This window comes from Branchiostoma lanceolatum, chromosome 2 (genome assembly GCF_035083965.1).
Source record: "Branchiostoma lanceolatum isolate klBraLanc5 chromosome 2, klBraLanc5.hap2, whole genome shotgun sequence".
Taxonomy (NCBI): Eukaryota; Metazoa; Chordata; class Leptocardii; order Amphioxiformes; family Branchiostomatidae; genus Branchiostoma; species Branchiostoma lanceolatum.
In genome coordinates, this window is record NC_089723.1 from 27,082,602 (window position 1) to 27,102,548 (window position 19,947).

At 40.4% G+C, this 19,947-nt stretch overlaps 2 protein-coding genes across 2 annotated transcripts; one reads left to right on the top strand and one right to left on the bottom strand.

Annotated features, from left to right (window-relative positions):
- Positions 1–7: 7 nt before the first annotated feature.
- On the bottom strand, positions 8–8,667 carry LOC136428307 (alkaline ceramidase 2-like). The gene is made up of 7 exons (XM_066417707.1): positions 8,481–8,667; positions 6,785–6,896; positions 5,203–5,317; positions 4,187–4,328; positions 3,607–3,744; positions 2,774–2,911; positions 8–2,196 (listed from the first exon to the last, which is right to left on the bottom strand). Exons 2-7 carry the CDS (start codon positions 6,875–6,877, stop codon positions 2,016–2,018), a joined length of 807 nt encoding a protein of 268 aa, XP_066273804.1. The 5' UTR covers positions 6,878–6,896; positions 8,481–8,667; the 3' UTR covers positions 8–2,015.
- Positions 8,668–10,258: 1,591 nt separating this feature from the next.
- LOC136426956 (uncharacterized) lies at positions 10,259–19,931 on the top strand. Its single transcript, XM_066415675.1, has 8 exons — positions 10,259–10,554; positions 11,812–11,945; positions 14,900–15,217; positions 16,400–16,570; positions 18,003–18,177; positions 18,643–18,731; positions 19,414–19,539; positions 19,918–19,931. Exons 1-8 carry the CDS (start codon positions 10,394–10,396, stop codon positions 19,929–19,931), a joined length of 1,188 nt encoding a protein of 395 aa, XP_066271772.1. The 5' UTR covers positions 10,259–10,393.
- The last annotated feature ends 16 nt before the right edge of the window (positions 19,932–19,947 follow it).

Sequence of the window (19,947 nt, forward strand, 5' to 3'; positions counted from 1 at the left end):
GTACAAATCACTGTCATCAGTTTATTGCTCTGTTACTGCCTGCAGCCCACACACAATGGAAGTCCTAACCTGCAGTGAACACACTGATGGATAAACTTGTGTGCCAGAACTGGAATGACTGTTTCACATATATTGTGTATACAGCATCATATAGACATATTTCTTAAACATTTCTTAAATATGTTAAATAAGTTAACATATACAGAAAAATAAAGCTTTACATCCACAAATAGGTGCAGCCAGACATCTTGTTGTTAGTTTCATAAATACCTATACAAAATCATATACCCATATGCAGTTGATTCATATCTTTTTGTCAATGTACATAATCATAGTGGAAATAACTATTTTTGTCTTGATTCCAAAGGAATAGTGCTTGACAGCATCCCTGACCATCATCTTAATAAAACGGAGTCAACTCCTATCAAAAGATAACCAGTATCCTTTTTTAAGATCTACTTTCTTAGAATAAAACTTAAAAGTCTCACCACTAGAGACCACAAGGGAATCACACATTTTGATGCATAATCTAACTTGACTAACATTCTAAAACACTACAAGAAAAGAAGTTAAATTTCAATACTACATGTACTTCAATGTTATATTAGGCTGTGCTTAGAGTATTCTATGTACAATGAAAAGAGACAATCATTGATATAATCACAACTAAGACCAATATCAGATTACCATATAGACAGACAGGTATTTTTCATATGCTGCTGTCATGTCCAACTTCTATATTTGTCTAGTTTGGTCAATCTACATGTATTACCAACAGACAGATAGAATATTCACATATAACAATCTAACAGTATTACATACATTGATAATGATAAAACTTACTTAGTTACTAGTGATCTTCTTGTCTGTAGAATTGATTAGAGTGTTAAAATTGTTGCTAAACAGTTATTGTTACACAATCACAATTACACAATATACATACATATATTTATATATGTACACTGATCACAAGAGTATTACCTGACACATAGGTCTAGCATATTTAGACGTTTCTCTTAATTTAAGGAGATAGGCTCCTGTTGGTTCTGCTGGAGAACAGGAGCCTCCATCATACAGTTAGCACTGTTGCATCTGTTGCATGTAGGATCCCTGAGTAAAACTTGAGCTCAAATACAAGACTACTGAACTAACTGTAGCCCTGGTAAGAAGAGTTCATTTGATCCACAACAAGAGAATTTCATGCCGGGAGTATTTTGTTTTATCTCCACCTTTTCTTTAGTTCATCCGTCCAGCTAAAGGTTTCTGTTCCTCTCTCTGCTACAAATTAGGTGTATCATTTTATGTTGAATTCTATAAACTCCATATTCATTATGGCTCTCTTTAATAGCATAGGTAGTGATGGGTATAAATCATGCAAACAAGGGTATAATTTGCATAGTTATTGAGAAAATTATGACCTGCAGAGGTGAGGGTAGGTTGAACTTAGATATGTAATATCAACTTATATTTTCTCAAAAAAATGTCATATTTTAAGTGTATAAGGAGTATATGAAGTTCATAAACTTGTAGGTTATGATTTTCAAAAGTATGTGTTTGTCTACTTTGTCCCCATGACTGATGAAAATGGTTTATTATTGCTCAATTCTTCTTTCAGAATTTCTGTACCTAAGTTTTGAATTTGTCAATGTTTGCATAATTGAGTATCTTCAAATTTAGTTGGTTTCAGTGTATTGCAGGTGTTAATGTAGGGGCTATGCATTCTGATTTTACAGGACATTTAAGTAACTACTAACCACAGTTTTCTGATGATATTCCTGAGGAAGGACCAGAATTTACAGTACAGTTATTCTGTACTCCATAAACTTTGTTACAGGCAATTACAGCCTAAAGCCCGCAGTCTTAGATTTAATCATCATCAGTGTGTTATAGACTGATGGTTGGTTACTTATCATCACTTAGGTTTCAACATCATACAACATCAGTTCATCTCTATAGAAACTTTGCAACTCCATTGACAAGTCTAGAGAGAAGTTTTACAACATTGTGCTAGATACCTAACACTCCTTTATGGGTTTGGCAGCAGCAACTCTGAAGCTGACGTAAGGGACTCCAAGGTCACACCTGTCGTAGGGCCAGAACTTCAAGGTCGGTGCACGTTCTGGGGCCATGGTCACTGCCTCAAAGTACGCCATGACCACACATAGCTCAAAGGAGGCGATGGCAACGAAGATGTGCCTGAAGAACAAAAGGTAATTGTCAATCAGGAGATCAAGATTACAGCATTCAAGTTCCTTGATTCTTGTATACTCGATAAAAGATGAAGTGATAGAGAAAAGGGGAAATTCTGGAAGAGGGGACAAACACAGCATACGGGACTGTACATATTAAGTAGGTGAGGACTGGCGCTGTTAGACATGGAATATAACAACAGTGTCCAACTTTGATCACAAGTATGTGTGGCCCACAAAGTCCAGTGAGGAATCTTATGTAGATTTTGAATACTGTCGTATTGGTGCAGCCAGCTTTGCAAAGTATGCCATCTAGGATAATAAAAATTTAATCAATTCTTCCTGGATTCATAAATGGACAGAGCGTACATACAAACGATCACAATACACACAAAGTACCACATATGACTACACAAAAGAATAGTAATAACTACAGAACATCAACTTTTGGACTTGGATTTGGATTAAATAATATTTCGTTTGCTCTGACAAACTCACCAGCCAGAGTGGAGGTATGGGAAGGACACGGACCCCCTGAACAACAACTTGATTAAATAATGCTTTGTTTGTTCTAATGAACTCACCAGCCGGAGTGGAGGTATGGGAAGGACACGGACTCCCAGATGTGGCAGAAGAGCCGATCGTTCAGCCAGCAGGTCAGCGCCAGGCTGAACCACACGAAGGCGGCGATGCCGAGGCGGATCACGCGCCAGTCATTACATCTGTAGAGAGATTAGATGGAACATAAATCACTGAGGTGTAAGACTTGTTGAGCTTAACAAAAGCTTACTGTAATTATTGACTAGTTAACTGTTAGTTGATTTTAGCTGGTTTAATGGTCACTAGTCAACAGCTAAAATTTCATCATCATAAATTATTGATCACTAATATTTGAGACAGTAATGTTTGTTCCCACTGTTAAAATTAAGTGCCGTGACCTACTCCATTTTCCCCCAACCACTATATTTTCCTGCCGCTGTATATTAAAGTGATTTACAGTATTTTCTTATTTTTCAGAAGCTACACATACTGTAATTCTTGACTTGTTAATGGTGACTTAATTTTAGTGACTTTAACGACCACTGGTCAACTGCTAGAATTTCATAATCGCAAATATTTGATTACTAACGTTTGAGACCCCTGGTTTGAGACAGTGATGTTTGTTCCAACCGCTAAAATTAAATGCAGTGAAGTACTCTCTTTTCCCTACTGCTAAAATTACCAGCTGCAATATTAAATGGATTTACAGTACTGCTGTTGCATTGCTTGACATATTGATTTTTCTTCTCAAAGCTGTAACCAAAAGAAAAGACTATCCTAAAAGAATAAATGTTTTTGTCCATTGAAAGCAATGTTTTGACCTGGACCTTCCCTAGGCTCAGCACAAGGATACTTCAGTAAACAATAAGATCCTCACCTTTTGAGTTCACTGAACATACAGATGACACTCGGGATGGCCATTGGCATGAGCAGGAAGTGGTTCATGGAAGGGTGCAGGAAGGCCAGGATGGTGGTGATGGCACCGACACCCAGCATCACCACCATGAAGGACTTTCTGTCAGGGGGAGACAACACCTGTCAGCCAACACTGGTACTGTAGCAAGCTCCATGTCATATAACATAAGATGACATTACATATTATGAGGAGAGCAAAATTGCGAAAGCATCCCAAGTTAGGACATCCTGTCTAGCATAGCACAAAGTTCAAGATACATTTGTGAAACCATCTTGCAACATTTTACCAGTTGTAATGCAGAGTGCAAAAGGGTCATTTACAGTATGAATCCATTTCTTACCCTAATATGTTCTTGATAATAATGTGTCCAAATGTCAATTATCAAAACCTAACTATTTTCTGACAACTAGCAATGGAGCGCTGTGAGTTTGCATGTCTGAAATACATCTCAATCTAGGGCATCCCGTTATTTTCTATACACTGGGAATGAACATGTTTAGATCATAATAAATATTGCCATGCACATAATGAGTGGGCAAACCTGCTTTCATGGCAGAACCTTGGGAAGAAACGTCTGGGTGCCCACACACCCCAGGCTGCTAGAATGACCCACAGGATGGCAATCTCATCAAGCAGCTGGCCAACCAGACTTAGGGTGGCATGGAAGTATGCTGAGGATATACCTGCAGAGAGAAAAATCATATATTAAGTCAAACATTAGTCTGTGAGGATCATTATGGAATGACATGCATATATTATAACATAATACAGTATACATCCTTGGCTGATTTTCAATCAAAACACATGGTCCTACAAATGGGTAAGAATTTGCTGTTCATCATTTCAGACAATTTAAAAATATATATGATATTATAAGACTTTGGATGGATCAAAGGCCTACAGAGATTAAATGTTTCTTTGTGTTATGAACATGGATGCCCTGATACCTCTTGTAATATCTATGCTGACATTGAGGAATTGTATGTCTACTTCTTTCTACTCTCATCAAGATAGACAAAGGAATTAAGCTTGACTTGGCCCACTACACAAATTGGTGATTTATATCCATTGACGTTCATCAGTTCAATCTCCATTGAGGTTCATCAGTTTTGGGGAGAGTTTGTGAACTGTGGGCAGGAGTTATTATGCAGTGGCCAAAGAAGATCTAGATCAGGTAGAAGTAAAATTTATGTACAAATTTCCTTCAAATCAGAATTGCCAACCAAATGTCATGAGAGTTGTTTCCTAAAAGCTGAAATGATTTAAACAAGGCATCAGATCAAATGGCTGAAAATCTATTCCATAAGTCTTTCCATTCTTTCCTATAGAAGAGGTAATGCAGTGGTGTAACCCCCATTAACATTTATCTGCTGGGTTACATGAATCTGCCAGTGGGTTTGAGAGATCTCTAGTGTAGCACTCCCAGGTATGCACAATCTAGATATACAGGGGTTTATTATACTGGGGGACGTTGGGCTGGAGATCTGCTTGGACATATCTTTTCAAGGTGGTGGAATTATGTACCCTGGTGAAATATTAGTAGATGTTATATCTTACCTACGACTGCTAACATCCACCAGATGAGGTTGATGCAAGCGTTGACCTGGCGTGCGTATGGGCGGAACAGGTACATCAGCAGAGGCGGCAGCACGATGAACAAGAAATTACTGATCTGTTAGGGATAAACAACAACAAACAACATGAAGACACTCATACAACATGCATCAAATTGGCTTGAAACTAGAAGAAGAAATATATCAATCAAGTTTTCAATTGCGATGGACATAAGGTGACATTTTATTCACCCGTTTATAGAAATAGCACAACTTAACATCTTAACAGCTGCTGCTGATACAGTTTATCCACCAGTGCACCTGTCAAAGTGCCACCCGTTCATAATGGCCTTCTTTCCTCTTTGTCAGGATGAAAAATGCTAACATTAGATTCAATACTTCATCATCATTTGACTTAAACACTGATGTTTCTTTTCTAACAGTCCTTTCATATTCAGACACGAAGAGTATCAAGTCTTAGCCATTGCCGATCCCTGATTGTCAGTCCCATCCCATCAAATCTTTTCTCAATCCCATTATCAGGGCTGTTAGGTTTCTCAACCAGATGCCACCAATCAATACAATCAATAACGATGTGGATTCTGAATGTAGCAAAGTTGCTGAATATAACTTTGAAGATAGCCTCATCAGCTGATATTTCATTCATCCAATAATTATTGATCCAACACAGCATTTTTTTGCACGTTTGTGTCCTGAAGTAGCCTGGGTGCCATCCTATTTAGTTTACCGGGGCTCCCATATATTTACCCTCTCTTACTTTGTAACTCGGAGTGAGTATGGGAGCCCCAGTAAACTGTATAGGATGACAGCCAGGCTAGTACAGTTGGATACACATAACTGGATTCTGGACTGTGATTAAAGGGCTCAAAATATCCACCAACAACCTGTGATTTCCAGGAATTTTTTTGAGAGTGCAGAAAAAAATCTAAGCATTTTGGCAAGGTGCAAGAATATAGGCTCAGTATCAACGAACACACATATACATACAAACTTTGTGATTGACAGATCCCAGGAAAGTTATTCATTTCTGCACCCAGATGCAATTCTCATAACAATTACAGTAATGAGATAAAGCAATTTACAGCCAAACAGTGAACACCTGTCATCAGTGCGACATTTGTTTCCATTAACATTCATTACCTCCTAGCAAGAACGATATGATGTTCTTGCTGCTAACAATGGCCCTAGTACCAAGATCTCCTTCACTTGTGTTTTCAGACAGGCAATTAAGTTAACACCATTTGCATGATTAATGAGAAACTTCCATAATACCTTTAATAGTGGTAAATGATAGGAATTTCATATTTTTGACAGAAATAACTTGAGTTGAGGTTAACATCACTAGATATTGGACATTATGCAAATTAGAGCATAATTTGCATAGATAATGAGAAAATAAACGTTGGCAAAGGTATGGGGTCATGGATCTCAGACTAGTACTACTGTGAACCTAAATCACAGGATCATGACTAATGCTATTTATGATTTACAATTTATGACGACATCTGATAGTGATAGTCTGACATACAGAGGAGTTATTTTCAAAGCTTGTTGGCCATACTTACTGTGTTCCAGAACTCAGCGATGGCAGGGACAATGTCATAGTTGGCCTCGCACCAATCCACATCAGAGCTTCCACGCTCAAACTCCTTCAACATGGCTGGTTGTAGGGATAGGCTGAATGGAAAAGAAGTTACTGCAACAGCTCACGTGCACCATGAACAATGGAATTACTTAAAAAAGATAGCATGTGACTGTATTCTAGTCAAAAATTTTAGTAAAAATTAACACTAGATCTTATTTGGGTTTGACTTCTTTTCCGAAACAGTGGAAGACGAATGATCCCACTTTTTCTGTAATGTGTGGGTTTTGTGATGTTATGGCCCATTATACTTGATTTAAATTGAGGATTTTTATTTATCAATTTAATTGATTTTGTAGCCCCTTTTTAATCAGACTGCACAAATGTAAAATCTCAATTTGATATTTTGCTCTGAACTAAGCCCAATCAATGTTAAATTTCTATCATTTTTTCTGCCCCTATTTCTTGTGAATGTCGGACAACTCGGCCCATTACCAACTCGGCCCAGTCAACTCGGCCCATCTCCATAGTCAACTCGGCCCATCTCCCTAGTCAACTCGGCCCATCTCCATAGTCAACTCGGCCCATCTCCTTAGTTAACTCGGCCCAACGCTAGAGACACAAACACACACACGATAATGATTTTCACACACATATTTTTATTCAAGTTGATTGCCCAAGTGCCGGCGGTGTTGGACAAAAAAAAATCAAAGTCAACAGTTCGAACAGTTTGAAAAAACAAGGAATAAAAGATGCATATCAAGAATATACATATACAAGAAGTATGATACAGAATAATTCTCAAAAAGGTTTTTAGCTGCCCGGCCGGAACCCGGGTTGGAAATGTGACCCTAGCGGGTCGACGTGACCAGGCCCGCCAGTGCATGAAGAATTAATCACTAAATACCTGCCGAGCAAAGATTGTTGTTTAGAAGGTGTTTTTTTGTTTTATTCAAGTTGTGGAAATCTATGGGCCGACTTGATAACGGCGATGGGCCGAGTTGACCACCGCGATGGGCCGAGTTGACCACCGCGATGGGCCGAGTTGACCACCCCGATGGGCCGAGTTGACTACCGCGATGGGCCGAGTTGACTACCGCGATGGGCCGAGTTGACCAGATTTGCGATGGGCCGAGTTGGAAATGGGCCGAGTTGTCCTGATACCATTTCTTGTTACACCACTAGGAGGTTCTATCAAAACATCTTATATTTTGGAATATTTCTACCCCCACCTTAATTTACAATGTAACGTTAATGTTCTTATGTGTATTCTGGTGTATTCCTGAATTTTCGTGGGCCACTGGGAACATTCTGGCCTCAAGGGTAAATCACTTAATCTCCGAGCAGATTTTGATAAGGTGAACGGCAGTGAGAGAAGCCTGGTAGTCAGAAAACGGTACAATACCACCTTACACTCCCAACATCTGCTTGGAGATGACCTAACCCTGCATAATTCATATATGTAGAATACGTCAGTAGAGGGGAGAAGTGTGCAAGCGCCATATCAGGCAGTATATCATGCTGTTATCATGGGAATATGGGCATGTAACCAACCTCCCTGGTACAGTAGAGGACGACAGTAGAGGACGAATGTGGCATAAACAAATCACCTGCGCAGCGAGGCCTCTGACTTGCTGCGGCTGTGAAAACGTAAACAAAGAACCCCACAGCAGACTCACCAAGATCCCTAACGGTACAGCGGCTAGCGGGTCTCCCCGGTTAGAACTGCGTGTGCTGATGGCGGCTGATCTCTACAATCTGAATCTGAAGAGGAGATGTGAATGTGACTTTCTCAAGGACTGAGCAATCCACCACGACACCGCTGCTGCTGCTGCTGCCACAAAAATGATTAAATGTCTGTCGGATCCGCTATACCGGATGGCGATGTGTTGCGTAATCTATGACCCGCTTCTCAGCCAATCATGAACGGAGAAATATAACCCAATCAGAATTGCACATTTCTCCCGCGCCATTTCGAAAAGAACCTTGAATGCTCTTGCAGATGTTCTTACAGTCAAGCAGATGTATGGGGAGGCTAAAGCGTTACGTTTTCCTAGCTGTAGGAAAACGGAACGATTTTAGATATCCGAAACATCTGCTCGGAGATTATCAATGTGCCACTAGCTGCGGAAATAGCCCAGTATCATGTCTGTCGCATATGCATACGAGGTTGCAATCTACCTGGCTTTAATAGAGCAAAGATGCGCCCCTTGCGCTCGCCAATGAAGTCCGATCGATCTGGGACATGTGAAAAGGTTTAGAACGAATTTCAAAGTCATTTGTCTGGTCAGGGAGTTGATTAAACATTATGGTATTATTGCATGGCGACATTCAATGCATTGGAAAACCATTGCTCCATGCCAACGTATAGGAAAGTTGTTTCGAAAGGATTATAAATACAGGTCAATATTTTACCATAGGAACCACTAGCCTTCCACTGAGTTGGCTCATGACATATAAGTCACACAGTCAATTGCAATTCAAGACAACTAGTCATTTTACTACAGTTTTATGTGCGTTCTTGCAGTTTTGAAGAGAAAATCTACTTCAGTTTATTGACAACAATCACTGAAGTTCATAACTTGAAACGCTACAGCTGAACCCACTTGGTATCTCAGGCTGTTGAATGGAATGATTGACGGCTTGCGTTACTTCCAAATGGTCACACACGGTCCTCTGTATTGTCAGCCAGTTTATAATTCGATCATTGGTCTAAGTGCTAACCTGAACAATCCGCCGTCGCTCATGTCGATCTTTCAGGTTAAACTAGACCCGTGAGAGTGCGCCAGGCTTCACTTTTAATTTCAAACGACAAAGTCCATTCGTTAACATGTCCACTATGGTGACTAAGTGGTACTCAGGAATATATTAGTAGGATTATGAAGTAATGGGCAAACACTTACGTAATTTCCATACCATCATCGACGAAAAGAAATAATTTCCAACAGTAGTCAACTTGGACAGCGAAGTAAATAGCGATTGTACTTGCAGTAGCTGTGACTTACAAAACAACTTTATGGGATGAAGTAATTCTCCATTCTACTTGCTTGACTAAGATTAAATTTCCATTTGTAGCAATTAAGACAAGTAGTTGGTTTGAGCAGAAAGTTTTCTGGCCACCGTTGTTGCCAGGAAGTTAATCCCAAACACACCAACATGTGATCCGACAGTTGAAGTTGGTGCACTTATTCTACTTACAGAGATCTTATCTTACCAGGGAACTGTACACAATGTACTAAGAGGCCCGTTTTCAGCAAGAAGAGCGTTTAGTAATACCCTTCATTCACAAGTAACGAACGTGGCAAAATAGGACTTTAGTCCATGAGAACCTTGTACAAGGGGGACTTACTAGTGAGAAAATTCATGACAAAAACTTTCCCAACAGATTACGTACATTAAGTACGCTGGCCTATATAAGGACATGGCACCGAAGGCATAGCCCAGAGTTTCCCGTACCCGAAGGCCATTTCTTCTCCGAGTGTGATCGTGCTTTTTGGAGAAAGTTGGGAAACATAGACGCCCTGAGTGCTACAGTACAGATTTTACTTGGTTACCGCCTGGTTTAGAACGAACCAGGCGAAAGTGGTCGACCATGGCGAAGTTATCCATGTTCGTACTACCTTTCCTTATTTTTGTCGTGGCAGCGCTTACACCGGTACATCGCCAACAAGACCTTTCCACGACTTGGGCAGACCCGGAACACGACATCATTCCGGACTGGACGATGGCACAGCTTCGCTACGACGGCTGCAGGTAAGCACAGAACGTCACTTCAACGCTACGTCAAGTGTTTTGTCATGTCGTTCAATTTTTTTAGCAGATCATTGAAAAATTTCTTCGATGCATGCATGAAAATAGGCCTCTAAAGACAGACGGCATCGATAGAACATACTTTTTTTTCCAATGCGGTGTTCTAAGCCCTGAGCAAGGAACATATCCATGCAGCATTGAAAAAGAAAAAGGAAACTTTTTCTGTGTCGGCAAAAACATCGTCAGAAGTTATGATTTTGTTACAACATAAAGGGAAGCATGGACTTACCCCACAGTAGAAAGTATCATTATATACACAGGCTGCGAAATTTTCCTAGGGAAGCCGGTAAGTTCTTGTTTCTCTCCGCCAGCGTCAGATACGTGCTTCAAGCCCAGGTTACACGTACACGGACATGGCTCCCGAACACCAGTCAACCCAGGTCGGCGTTAGTTCGGGAGTAGTTTGACCTGTTTTTAGGCCACGCCTATCTTTGGTGCCGAACATGCGCTGAACATGTCCCAAACATCTCCTAACCAGTAAAGGAATTACTCCCGTCCCGACTGAGTCCCGACTCGGCTCCCAACCGTCCCGACCTCTAGCCGTAGACTGCCGAATCTCTCCTGACTGATCCCTAACCGATTGCTAACATACTCACGAATTGAAATGGACACATTCAGCGACTATAAAAAGAGGGATGATTTTCGTTTTCGAGAGATTGAATTCGGATCGCGGTTACCTTTAATACGGCTTCTAGTCTTTTGGGTCGTGTGAAGGTCGTGGGTGATTTGCTCTGGTAGTAGTCACTTGATCGGGAATGAATTAGCAGAGATTTATCTATGGCCTTGGGGTGAGTCATGGGTAGGTTGGAAATTAGTTGGGAGTAGGTCAGCAGTGATTCTGGCGTGGTTAAGGTTCTAATTTTACTGCTGACTAAAGCCGTGGTTACACATAGCCGAACATGGCCTCCCGACTCTCCCCCGACCATGGTTAGAGTGATTCGGGAGTGATTCGGGAGCTAGGTCGGCTGGCGTTCGGCTGAGTCAGTTTAAAAATTTCAAAACATTCGGCTCTGGACGGAGGGTCTGGAATGGGTTGGCTGGTGTTCGGCACGGTCGGCTAGTGTTCGGCTGGTGTTCGGGAGTAAGTCAGCAGTAAAATCAATCTTAACCACTCATATTTTGCCCCGTTAACTTGAACATATGAATGGCTTTACTGAATGAACTTGTGGCTGAAAAATGTGCGTTTGCCCTTTTTTGCAGGATCTATGCGGAGTTTGAACCGAATGATTTGTCTGGTAAGATGTGTGAGTCGGAGGAACTGAAGGACGTGCGACTGACTGACATTCACGACAAGATCCGGTCGGAACTGAAGTACCAGCCTGCGGGGAATGAAGGTAACAGCTAGGCTAAGGTCACATTTCCAGACCGGGGCCCCGCCGGGCTGTTTGCGTGAACGAAAATTAAGCAATTAATATCAAGGATATGCACAAATGGTGATCATGATTAGTTTTGGCATCTTTTTTGTGTATTGTTGTCATACTTTTTGCTCCTGCAAGCTACCCGGCCGGTCCCTGGGTTGAATTGTGACCTTCGCTGTAGCTAGACTTACAGCCGACTTTGACATGAGAGGCGATCTTTAGTCAATATTAATCATCTATTGTTGTCCTGGCCAAGTCTTACCTCAAATACATTTTACATTTATCATTATCTTCGCCGAGGAACTCGGAGTAGATTATGTTTTCGGTTGAGCCGGCTGTTGCGTGGGTCTGTATGTATGTCAAGAGCATAACTCGGGAAACCTTTGATGGATCTTCATGATATTTGGTAGGTGTGTAGTGGTTGTGCAAAGGAAGGTCAAGTTCAAAAATCGTTCACCTGGCGTTTTCCAACAATACTACAGCGGACTTTTAATTTTTCTGTGTTTGTATGTAGGCAAAAAAAGTGACGGAAACGTTGATGGATCTCAATGAATTTTGGTAGTTTAGAAGAGATTGTGGGAACGGAGGTCAAGTTTAAAAATGATTTATTTGGCGCTTTCCTACAAAACTGCAGCAGACTTTGTGTGTGAGAGAGTTTGTTTGTCGCCAGCATAACTCGAGGAGCTATTGGCGGTTGTGCATGATATTTCGTAGATAGGTAGTGATGTCAAAGAGGAAGGTCAATTTCGATAATGGGCCTCCTATCGGGTATTTGAGGTACTGCAGCGGAGCTTCAACGTTTGAGGCCAAATTTTCTGGAGGCGTCAGGTTCATGGTTTTTTGGTAGTATATAGCTTCTGGGACGGCAAGTGAGTGGTGGGAATTAAGGCCCCCTAGCTGCTCGTTTGGAACTGCAGTTGGCGTTTTTGTTAATACATTTGGAGACGAATAACTCCAGCAGGGATTGACGGATTATCATAATTTTTGGCATGTGGATAGTTTCGGTGATGCTTTACATAACTGAATACTTGTCATGCAAATAAGACGATAATTTGCATAATAAATGAGGAAAGTTTATAAATTCCCCGAAAGCTTGTAGTCAAATTGCTATGGTAACGATTTTGAAGTGGTGTACAGCTCTTGGGACAGGGAGTAAGTTATGTAAGTTTAGACCCCCTAATGGCTTGCTTAGAACTGCAGTGGGTTTTTTTATGTTACCTTTGGAGGCGAATAACTCGGGTAGGGTTTGATGAATTTGCATTGTTTTGGACAGGTAGGTTATTGAGGTAATGATTAACAAATAAAGATGTATGAAATTGTAATCAGGGTCTAATTAAGTGGTGAAATAGTCTTGTTTATAATTACATTCTTAAGTACCTTTTGTCGACCTATATCTAAGGACAACACCTGCTTGTCAGCAGGCCTGTGCAAATTAGATTGATGCTCTCTGGTGACCTCAAAAACCACCGGCCAAACTACACTCCCGCTGGGACGCAGCTTATATCAACAAAAACAGGAAAGTCTGGCCCCGTGCGGGACAAGTCAAAACGATGTATATAAAGGAAATATGCAAGCAGCAGGCACTACAGAAGGCATTATACTAAGCTTTATGTGGTTTTGTAAAATGCAGTTGTATACCACGCTGGATGTGGACCACAGTCCTTCGTAGATGATAGAGTAAGAAAAGGTTCTTGCGCAGATAGTGACATAAACATCCTCAGGATACTCTTTAAAACAGACCCATGCTACCCATCAAGACCTGACTGAACTCCCCTCCAGGGCGTTTCACATTTAAGACAGAGACAGGAAAAAAACAGTAACAGGTCTCACAAATCTAACACCCTCCCAAAAAAAGTGAAACAGTAGGCTTAGATATAATGAAATTATGAAATTATGATATTATGATATTATGATATCATGATATTATGATATTATGATATTATGATATTATGATATTATGATATAATGATATAATGATATTATGATATTATGATATTATGATATTTTGATATTATGATATCATGATATTATGATATTATGATATTATGATATTATGATATGATATTATTATATTATTATATTATTATATTATTATATTATTATATTATTATATTATTATATTATGATATTATGATATTATGATATTATGATATTATGATATTATGATATTATGATATTATGATATAATGATATTATGATATTACGATATTACGATATTACGATATTATGATATTATGATATTATGATATGATATTATTTAATGATATTATCATATTATAATATTATGATATTATGATATTACGATATTACGATATTACGATATTACGATACTACGATATTACGATACTACGATATTACGATATTACGATATTTTGATATTATGAATTTATGATATTATGATATTATCATATTATGATATCATCATATGATATTATGATAATATGATATGTTGATATGTTGATATGTTGAATTTATAATAAAATGATATTATGATATTATGATGTTATGATGTTATGATATTGTCTTTCAAAATGTGTTTGATATGGAATAAAGATTTATTCTATTCATATATATTGACTGTACCATGTCATCATCACTTTCAACTTACAACACTGCAATATCGAACCTTTCTGGCCCATATAATATCAACATACTTATATTTTTTCATGACCAGTTTTAACATATACATTTGTATCAGCACACTCTACACATATACTAGTCCTGTACCACCAAATGATTTTTAACCCCATCTAGACTGGACTCATTCGCCCCATCATAACTTCCAAATGGTATGGTGCATAATCAAATTTGCAGGGGGTGATAAGCACTCTCCATGATAAGCCTTGATTATTTGGCGAAGATAATGTGATCGTGGAACTCTAGTTATCTATAAATCTAACGTCTAGTTAGGAACAAAAACTGCGTTCCAGCTCCCAAACCAGCTCTGCTGCCCCCAAATTATGTAAGCCTTGGCTGCTGGCGGGACAAGAATCCCGGCAGAGCCATTCCAACCCTGGAGGGGACGGACCCCCGTCTGGACGGAGGATACATGGCTCGTGAGAACGCCATTGAGAAGTGCTACCAGGTGGCCAAGGACCAAGGTTTCTCCGTGTTTGCGTTGCAAAATGGAGGCCACTGCTGCTCTTCAGCGAGCGCAGGTCTAACCTACAAGAAGTACGGGTCATCTACAAGCTGTGGTGCGGACGGCGAAGGGGGGCCTTTTGGGAACCACGTCTACCAAATCACTGGTTCGTTTCCATCTGATGTTTCATAATGACCACAACAAACGTATCTGACATTGACTCTCTTGTTACTATGTGACACTTTTTGACGCAAACGAGTTAGATGTTGTTTGCTTATTTCCACCAGACTGCCATTTTCTACGCCTTTATTGACCTCCCGCACACAAGACGTCAACGTCGAAATGTTAGCTCAGAGGATGAACGTAAAACAAAGGATTGATGACAAACCGACCTGAGTGGCTATTTATTTCATTTGGTGACTTATTTTATTGAAATTTGAAAATTATTCAGTATTGATTATGTGCAGCTTAACGCATCTGTTATGTCTATTATGAGTTTCATTTCCTCTTATAAACGCAAGGATTCTCCATGGTTTTCATATGTGAAAGTAACTCCTGTTTCAGACAAACAATTGAATTTCTTTTGTATTTTTTGTTTAGTTCTGATTATGTATAACGTAAATCATTCAAACTATTAGGTTTGGGAAGGGAGGCTCACGAAAAGCCACATAGGTTTCTGCCCTCCCCATGTTTTTCTCCTGTATCATTATTTTGTTTTTAATTGTTTGTATATATGCAAATAAAAAATAAACAGTAAACTACACTTTTCCCAACGGCAAAACATATGTATAGCAATGTGCGAAGTATGTTAAAATCCTCCCACACCATAAGGTGTATAGGGCGGTACTTCATAGCCCTGGGCCACACTGTGGTGCAATCACTGCAGCGGGGGGCTAGTCCACTGGCAATCGTGTGTTTAACTTCCATACTGTTTCAGAAATATGTACCATTTTATAAAGTCTTTGGTATTACTCAATGCGCCTCTTGTCCAGAGGTGTCTTACCCGGGAGTTGAACTCGGGCCTTCTGGTTCCAAGTAATCACAACCAGATGTGTTTTCTCATTTCTTGTTCTAAAGTTTATCGTCTCTATCTTGAAACATAAGACATCTTGTACGTTTTGCCAATCTTGAGTTTTGTGAGCTCTTGCATTAGATTTGGTGTCTGCAGTGGATATGATCCATAACACTGGCATTAGGGAAATCTTACTATCACGAGTTCATATATAAATGATAGATTTAAAGTTAGGTTCACTTTATTTTGCGCTCACCCGGTCGGCCTTAAACACTAGACTTGCTTTACACTAAGCCTCAATTTTTCTCTCATTAGTCGTTCCTATCTAAATTTCAGAGCCACTGCCATCAACCGAGATGAAGAAAGAGCAGCTGTACGAGCAGCTATATGACCTACTGAAGCAGGAAAAGCAGAAGACGCGGGAACAGGACGAAACGATCAGCACCTTGCAGGCCAAAATCAACGACGAGACGCCAACAGATTCAAACAGCTTTCCCGGAAAACCAGGTGAGGCAAATGTTTTCCACCGACGCCTCAGAACATTGGCATTTTGTGTACGATATATGCACAGGTTCAAGGCTTTTCTTCTAAATGGACAAAGTGTCAATGATTCCCAATGGAAATAACCGCCGTTCAACTGAACGTCTGCACTGAAAAGCTATGGGGTTGATTAAGTAGATAAAAGAACTGTTTCCGAGCCAAAGACACATGTAACGGGGGGGGGGGGGGATACGCCGTGTTTTGTGTCCATTGACTATGCTGATAAGGAAGGTAAATAACCCAAGTTCATGCACATAATTGTCATTTGCATTCAAAACATATGTGTACATATTCATTTCTTGTTTTGTCGAAAATTAGTATTTTGACAGTAATGATGGTAGCGCTAAGTAGAGGGTCACTGCGTAGCTAGACGGCCCGGCACATAAATATACGACCTATGCCAAGCAGATACATAAGTGACACAACTATCATACACATAAGAAATATAACTTCATAAAACACAAAAAAATTGGGTCTTTAAGTATTTGTTGAGAAGAAAACCGACCAAAGAAAGACAACGTAAACATTGCTGTCGTCTGGCGACGTTGTTTTCCTGCCATTTTTTGGGCCGCGATGGTGGCGGAACGATTCAACGCACAGTTTTGTTACGCTCTTACATGTGATTGGTACCGTCTATGAAAAGGAAACTGAATGCAGAGATGGCGAAGATATTTCCCAATAAGTAGACGGAGTACTGTTGATGTAAGCGGCGTCGTTTTTTCGTAATGATTTCGTAAGTCGGGCCGCATTCAACACGTACGTCGGGCCGCGCGCACAGTGTGTAGTAGCCTATTTCCCGTGGAAACATGAGCGGGATGCGCTAGATATAGCCCTTCTCACATGACATGAGAAGTGCACACAGTCAAACTTTTCCGGTCAAAAGAAAGCTAGAATATAGCAGACTACAAGCCTTATTTGCATTTCCTTAACTTCATCACCAACTTCCAAAGAGAGCAAAATTACCAAAGCGTGCTAAGTTAGGCACACTATCTGGCGTAGCACTAAATCAGAAGGTACATTCGTGAAAATGTCTCACAGCGTTTTCCACTTGTAACGCGGAGCGTGAAGGGCCCATGAACAGTATGAATACATTTCTTGTCCATGTATGTTCTTTAGATGAATCTGTTCAAAATTCATTAATTAAACCTGACCACTCTCTGGCAACCAGCAATGGAGCGCCGTGAGTTCGAGCGCGTAAAAAAACGTAACATGTTAGGGCACCCCCCCCCCCCCCCGTTACGTACAGTATGACTGACTTGGGTCTATCGTTCATGCAATATTACCATTGATCGTAAAAAAACATGCAGCCAATGGAGACCAAAATATAATAAAGATTGCTACTAATTGTGTTTATCATGTTTAAAAAAACCTATGACAGTGTATTTTGCGTTTTCTTCAGCGCCACCACTGCAGCCGTGCCCCGATGGCTACTCCCAGTACAACACGAAATGCTACAAGTTATCAACTGACAAAATGGCATTTAGTGCAGCCAAGGATGTCTGTCAACAGGATGGAGGAATTCTAGCGATCATCAATACCCAAGACACCAGCGATCCGGTTGTGAAGACGATAAGGTGTTATACTCTTCTATTATTCTTTTTATAGTATGAAGGAAGCCTTTGGAATATGTATGTATGAAATGGTAACCAAAAATATGCACTATCTATCGAGCATTTGGGTTATTTGCTGGTAAATGGTACACCAGCATGTGTGTACGTCTATTTTGTAGCTATCGTTTGTTGTTGCGCATACATGATGTTGTCCACAAGCTGGGGTTGACGATTGTTGATGTTTGACGCCCTACTGAATGCCAGTCAATTGCCTTAGTTCTTCCTATTGCGTAGCATATTAAATTTGAGGTACATGTACATATTATTTAGACCATATATGGTTTGTCCACATACTAATTTTTGCATCCATGTATATTGTGAGCATGGTGTACGGACAGACAAGCCTAGCCCAGTGTTGGGGCTGACTTTGCCAGTCTGTTAGTTTGACTGGAAGGTTACTGTATAAAACCTTCATGATTTCCACTCCAGAGCTGATGGCGAGCCGTACTGGATTGGTTTGACTGACGTACGCAAGGAAGGGACGTTTGTTCGGAGTGATGAGGCGGAATCTCCTGCAGGTAAGAACTTGTTTTCTACGACTTACTGCAGCTTATGCATCATGCCCGGTACTGATAATTCATAACTCTAGAACGACCATGGCATCCTTTTAAAGATTTACTTTTAGTTTAGATGATGAAGTTATCATATGTGTTGTCTGTACTTGCAATTAGCTCTCGGGCTTTGTGCTGTGTTATTATGTGAATTGTTATCCCGAAATCAGCTCTCACAGTCTATCGCTAGCAAGTACAATGTACTAGTGGCTCGGCGCTCCCCTTGTGAACAGGGGACATTTGAGCGCTGGAGAAGTTGTTTGGTACTTCTCGTCGTTTTTGAGCTTGCTCAGGAACTTAGATTGTGAATCAATCAAGAATTGTTAGCGAGACTGCTAAGCACAGTCGAGATCTGCGCGCACACTTCGCTAGTACTCTCCTTCGTGCCAACCTTGTACAGTTATATTTAGAGCCTGTGCTTACCTGGGAACACAGATGCCTTGCATTGAATAATTACGGCTGCGTATCACGGGTCTCTCAGGGGTGAGACGTTTCTTGAATCAGACTTTCAGAGTTTAAAACTGATCCGTCGCCCTCACAGCGCGGCATCGCGAAGCTTATGCCTAACTTTGTATGTGGAGACCTTTGGATCTACTTGGGACTGTTTGTCATTGATTATAATTCCATTTCCTTTTCTTTGATTTTCAAGCGTACACCAACTGGTACCCGCACCAACCTGACAATGGTGGTGGAGAGGACTGTGTTGCAATGTCTAGGGACCAGGACTGGAATGATGTACCTTGTTCGTCAAGGTTGAACTTCATTTGCGAGAAAGGTAATCTTCTGCCTATGATACTGCCTCTCCAAAGCAATCTTTGTCAATATTTCAAATGGTTACATACATTATTCAGTCGAATTCCAGGCGTAATGGTTGAGACGAAATGTAATGCATCTTTTGGTATCTGATAGTACAATACCGGCGCATATGCCATTCTTGTCCACGACGGGGGATATAATTGGTTTAATGTGAAGTTGATTTACTTTAGTGTATCTCATGTACATTACGTCGGTACCAGTTTAGATTTGCTTTATTTCCGTCAATGAATGACAGAATATAACCTCAAAAAGTTTAGGTTAAGGAGGGGGGGTAACGCCTTGTTGGACAGTACTCAGACAACGTCTTAGGAAGTGACTCTACTTTCCGCTCCTCCAGTGTCCGAGTTGTGAGAGCGTTGTCGTTGTA

What these genes read in the sequence shown, in the direction of transcription:
- LOC136428307 (XM_066417707.1), bottom strand. Translation starts at nt 6,877, where the DNA reads ATGTTGAAGGAGTTTGAGCGTGGAAGCTCTGATGTGGATTGGTGCGAG. An exon ending in TCGCTGAGTTCTGGAACACA is followed by an intron (nt 5,318 to 6,784) that starts GTAAGTATGGCC and finishes TATCCCTAACAG; the next exon opens with ATCAGTAATTTCTTGTTCAT. An exon ending in ATGTTCAGTGAACTCAAAAG is followed by an intron (nt 2,912 to 3,606) that starts GTGAGGATCTTA and finishes ATCTCTCTACAG; the next exon opens with ATGTAATGACTGGCGCGTGA.
- LOC136426956 (XM_066415675.1), top strand. Translation starts at nt 10,394, where the DNA reads ATGGCGAAGTTATCCATGTTCGTACTACCTTTCCTTATTTTTGTCGTG. An exon ending in CTTCGCTACGACGGCTGCAG is followed by an intron (nt 10,555 to 11,811) that starts GTAAGCACAGAA and finishes CCTTTTTTGCAG; the next exon opens with GATCTATGCGGAGTTTGAAC. An exon ending in TGAGGCGGAATCTCCTGCAG is followed by an intron (nt 18,732 to 19,413) that starts GTAAGAACTTGT and finishes TTGATTTTCAAG; the next exon opens with CGTACACCAACTGGTACCCG.